Here is a 5,502-nt window from a genome sequence, read left to right on the forward strand (position 1 = left end):
CTCAGGGGGGATTTGGTGGCAGCCTATAAGTATATAAGGGGTATTCACCAGGATCTGGGAGAACACTTGTTCACCAGAGGGCCCCAATGGATGACAAGGTCAAACAGTCACAAACTCCTCCATGACCGTTTCAGGCTGGACATAAGGAAGAACTTCTTTACTGTCCGAGGCCCCAAGGTCTGGAATAGGACTGCTGACAGAGGCAGTTCAAGCACCTACTTTGAACGCCTTCAAGAGACATTTGGATGTTTATCTTGCTGGGATCCTATGATCCCTGATGACTTCCTGCCCCCGGGCAGGGGGCTGGATGGACCCGATGATCCTCCAGGGTCCCTTCCAGCCCTAATGTTTATGAAATCTATGGACCAGGTATTTTTCCAGGTCTAACAGTTAAGATTCTGCAAAAGCCCAAAAGGACAAAGAACTGCACTGGGATACAGGACATCCTCAGGGACCCTGCTCACAAACTGCATCGCACCAGAGGTGCTGTTACTGCATTCACACTGTCTATAATAGAGACAGCTGTGGACACTACAGTCAACCGACACTGCAAGAGATGCACAAATTTCTCTTTCACGGTAAAAGTAGGTAAGTGAGCCACAACTGGGGCTCCTGGCCACAACAAATTAACAAGAGACCCATGCAGCAGGCAGGTAACAAGCGCTTCCATGGGAAAGTCCTCAACAAAACAGTAGTGCCCCCAACTGGAAGAGGAGTTAGGCTGCTTGTAAAACACTGCAAGCAGACTGATTTTTCCAAGTGATCTACACAGCCACCACAGCTCATGGCTCCACCCACGTCCTGCAGCACATGCCCAGGAATACATTTACATACCAACTCACCTCAGTTTTTGTCACTTTCTTTGGAGCTTTAAGACTCTGAGTACGTTTGGGCATTTTGTCTCCTGCATCATCATCTGATGGATCTGTTCTAGCATCAGACTGGACCCCATTAGACCTCTGTGCTACACTGGCTTCTTCTCCAGAAGAGTAACAGGAAGCTAAGGAAGAGAAAAAAATGCTACACTTAACACTTGACCGGGGGCTTCTTTGAGCTGAAAATGGCAGGCAAGGCAGGGTGGAAGAAAAGAGTTCTCAGCAGTCCTTGGTTCAAGGACCTGGAGGATTCATTGAGGCAGGTGGAGACACAAGAGGAATCTGGGGTACTGATAACCCTTTATGTAGGGGTGCACAGATAGAGATTTTGGGGGCAGAGACCAATAGCCAATTAAGGAGGCATGTCAGCTGATAGCGATCCAATTTGCAATATAGCTGTGTGCAGCTGGTAAGTCTGTTGTGGCGGACAGGGAGGGAGGAGGGAAGGGGTGTTGTGGGGGCAGATCAACGCCCTCTGCAGTGAGGGAGGAGTGGGGCTGGGACAGGCGCTGTGCAGCTGGGAGGGGAGGAATAGGGCACAGAACGGAGCCATGGCTCGTCTGGGAGGCACGGGTGGTGGCTCCCACCATGGCGTGCACCCAAGGAGGGCACAGGAGTGGGGGAGAAATGTGCCACCCAGATCTGCGAAGGGCGCGGGCAGGGTAGGCTGCAGCTATGGGCTGGGGCAGCACCAGGCTCTTCCTGGCCTGGGGCAGGGGGAGGGAAGGTTGGGCCAGGCAGTAGCAGCATTAGGAAGGTGACTCTCGGGGGGGGGACACCACAGTGAAATATGGGGTGGCTGCAGCCCCCCCCACCCCATAGCCCCTCTCCCACCACCGCCTGCCCCGAGCACATCCCGGCCCAACCCCTGCGATTCCGCCCCTAACCCCATGTCAGGAAGAAACTGGTGCCACCCTGGCCCCAGCCCCAGCCTGCCCTGCACAGATCCAGGGTCACATGCCCTGCCCCAAAGTGTGTGCAGGGCAGAAGCTGCCCCCTGCCCAACAAGCTGCGGTGCTGTTCCATAACCCACCTTGGCTGGGCAGTGCCTGCCCCAGCCCCTGCCCCACTCCTCCCTCACCACGGGGGACATTGATCTGTCCCCCCCATGCCCCTTCTCTCCCCTTCCACCACAAAAAACTTACAAGCTGGAGGCAGCTCCCCAAGCTTGCAGGGCTGCGCTCCTCACTGTGTGTGTGTGCTGTGCTGCACCTGCGTGCACGCCCGAGCCTTTATTGGCCACACTGGGGCCAATTTCCGACAAGGCCAATTTTCTTTATATCAGTGCCAATCTGGTATCACACTGATATCGGGTCACCTCTACTCTTATGCACATCCCACAAGCTTCTCTTCCTCTCATCCATTGCATAGGACCTCATGGAATGGCCAAACAGAAAGACTTTGTACCCGAATCGTCAATGGTTTCAAGAAGGCCCCCACCAGAGGGATGCAGCCGTGGCTCAGGACTCCGCAGGTGCACACCGTCTTCATCCCTAATCAGAGTTAGGTCCTGCATGCTGAAACTCCGTAGCTTCTCGGACAGAACTCCCTGACCCTAGGAGAGCATGACACACATATGAAGGTATTTATGACACGAGCATCTGAGACAAGCTAGAGGGAAAAGACGTCCCATCTCCCACACAGAAACCCTTGGGGAAGAACAGGGAAAAGACAAGCCTTCTCCAGAGACCAAAAGAAAAGAGGATGAGGCAGTCCACTCCCATTCCTCCACAAGCTACAGAACAGGGCAAACAGGCAGACTGGAGGAAAAGTGAAGTGAAATGAATAGCAACCACCTTGGGAGACCAACAGGCAGCAAGCCCGCCAGAAAGTGCCTAATGCCTCAAAGGCTTAGGGGGTGGTTGTAATACATGGGAGAGGCATTACCTTTGCAGCTGCAGTAACTGCTGCATTGGCAGCCAGGTTTAACCCTCTCTTCCCAACTCGCATCATGGTTTCATAGCTCTTGTCACGGGCCTGGGTGATATACTCATCAATCTCCTAAGAGAAAGAGTATGGGAACACACCATTTAAAATTCCTAGTTAAAACCATAGAGACCTCCCCATTAAAATTCCAAAGGTCATCAGGCACCTACAGAGCTGATGAGCTCATCAGCTATGGAAGTTAACAGCTGTTATCTATTTTTCTGCTACCTGTGTTATTGTCTTCCTTTTGCTACTTAGGGCAGGTTCATATCTGATGGAGATGTGCATTTGCAACTTGTCAAGAACCAAGACACCATGTCTAATGTAGATGCTGCAGCCTGCAGAGGCAAAAGGGCTGCGAGGGCGCTTCTATTTTAATTCAAACAGCTCAACTGTGGAAGGAGTGCACCCCAGGGCCTGTAACATCAGCAAGCCAAACATCCACATTAGAATGCAGGGATACTACAGGCCTCACTGCAGTGAATGTTCAGCAGGCTGCACCTTTTAGAAGGGCAAAAGCTGCGCATCTCTGCAGGCAGCATAAGCTAAAATCATACAATCAGGGGTTTTACTATGGCCTAACTTGGGTCACCCAACTTTCAGCGTAGGTCAATATCTATGGCAACAGGAAAGTACCTTCTCCTTATTGGAGAGCGTTGGGTGCACAAACTTCCTGTAGAGGACGCTGGAGCCCTTGGTGTAAGGGGAAAGCAGCCAGATCACAAATGCGATTTTCAGCTCGAAATAAAAGGGAAACCTGAGAGAGATGGAGAAGCTAGAATCAAGATCAGGTCAGAGGCAGACAGAGATAAGTAGTCCAGAGAGTGGCACATGCAGATCAGCAGAGGGAAGAATAAAGTCTCAGAAAGGGCAGAGGCCAGAAATAGAACTAGGACCAATCTGAACCCCTGGGATGGATCTTTTTGGAGGCTCTCCATGTCTTTCATCCTTAGCCATAACACCTCCCCACACAGGGCATCTCTCACTCCTGCAAACATGCCAAGTTATGATCCAATAGCCCTTCCTGTCACTCAACAGTAAACTGTTGGAAAACCATGGACCACTCTTGGCTCTGCTGCCTGCTGGTAGGTAATCGAACAGTACAGTTCTTCCTTCACCTGCAGTGATTTACAGCTATATGCGACTTCCTCAACCTCTCAACTGAGGACCAATCAGTCCCTGAAACTCCTGTCAACAGTTCTTCAGGTCAGTTGCTGAAGGACAAGGGGTGCCACTGAAACAATAGATGCATATCTTCTGTGGGAGATTACTTTTGCTACAGCTGGGAGACGGGTTTCAAATGTTTAAATACAAAACATTTCCCCATCTCTGTCAGTAATAAAGACTCTGCATTTCAAGGGTCCATTTTAACATGTGCAGGAGTCCAGACTGAAAATGACAGAGGATCAAATGCAGAGCTCAAAAGCTGGTGCAGGAAGAAAAAGGACTACTAGGTCTCTTTGGAAAATGTGTGTAAAGCAATTAAAGCTTTGAAAACACGAACATATATTTCTAGCTTAGCTATTTTATTGCAGTTGTTATTGCAGTATTTAGGCAACACCCCTTTCTCCGATGCTTGCAGAAAGCCAAAAGGCTTGATACAGTACCCCAGCGGATTTACAGCCAGCGGGGGGTGGAAATCACATACAAGAGCAAGTATGGATATTGATAAGCCCCAAAACAAGCATTTCATTCTGAACCAGAAATCCTGAATGGCCAAACATCAGGCACAATAGACTTGTACCCTTACCAGCCTCTCCCATAAAGCCTGAATTTCCCAAAGCACAAGTTCCAACGTCCCTCGAACCTTCTCATTCTCCTTCCACTTCCTTTAGATCTACAGCTCCTAACCTTCAGTGACTCAAATAGCACCTTAAGAAAACACTATTATTATTAAACCTGCCCTAACATTACATGGAGAGTCAGAACACCAGTCTCATATGTCATAGGATCTCCTGTTCTAGATGTCAAACATTTGGCACAGCCATTTATGCCTACGCAAGGCAAAGTATTAAAGAATTACAAGCTGCTAGCCACAATGGCTACAAAAGCAGGAGTCCTGGGGCTAGAGGGGCACAGGTCTTCTTACAGCTCCTAAGGGTAGAAACAGCATACGGAGGGGGCTAGAAAGTTTCCTACTGTAGCTCTCAGAGAACACTCCTAGAACACCAGAGAAAGTGGTAGCCAAACATTCTTCCTCTACTCCCCACGAAGAGCAAGCAACCAGGATGCTCACCAAGAAAGAATGATATCCGTGAGTGTTTCTGCTGTAGTGAAGAAGGCGAATACAATCCAGTACATCATCCATTTTACCTGCAAGGGAACAGCCACTTATGTTAGACATCAGACACATGCAGGTACAACTAGGATCCAACCCAAAAGTTAGGAATCCCTTTCTGGTCAAATGATTCATTACCTCCAGATGCCAAGACAGAAATATAAGGCCATATATGAGTAATTGTAGGAAAAAGTAAAGAGGCTTTCAGAATTATCCATAAACCATGTTAAAACATAGACTTACAATTGAGGTTAAACACTATTTAAAAAGATATTTAGAATTAGGGTACAGAAACATTCAATTATCTTGTGACATCATGAAACAGTGATACAAATAAAATATTTTTGAAGGCTGGCGTTGTGTAGATCAAGATTTTCATGTTAGTCGCTTTTTTTTTTTTTTTTTTTTTTCTTTTTTTCCTTG

General features: G+C 48.6%; 1 protein-coding gene across 1 annotated transcript in view; it reads right to left on the reverse strand.

The window, feature by feature from the left end:
- The window catches only part of REEP2 (receptor accessory protein 2), an 11,322-nt gene extending 6,152 nt beyond the window's left edge, over positions 1-5,170 (reverse strand). The window contains exons 1-5 of the mRNA XM_019506007.1: positions 5,038-5,170; positions 3,438-3,558; positions 2,763-2,876; positions 2,283-2,430; positions 843-1,000 (exon numbers count right to left, since the gene is read on the reverse strand). Coding sequence (XP_019361552.1) covers positions 843-1,000; positions 2,283-2,430; positions 2,763-2,876; positions 3,438-3,558; positions 5,038-5,105 — 609 coding nt within the window. The 5' untranslated portion in view covers positions 5,106-5,170. The remainder of the gene's footprint in view (positions 1-842; positions 1,001-2,282; positions 2,431-2,762; positions 2,877-3,437; positions 3,559-5,037) is intronic.
- Between the last annotated feature and the right edge of the window lie 332 nt (positions 5,171-5,502).

This window comes from Gavialis gangeticus, unplaced genomic scaffold (assembly GCF_001723915.1).
Source record: "Gavialis gangeticus isolate Ggan-Ray unplaced genomic scaffold, GavGan_comp1, whole genome shotgun sequence".
NCBI classification, from domain to species: Eukaryota; Metazoa; Chordata; order Crocodylia; family Gavialidae; genus Gavialis; species Gavialis gangeticus.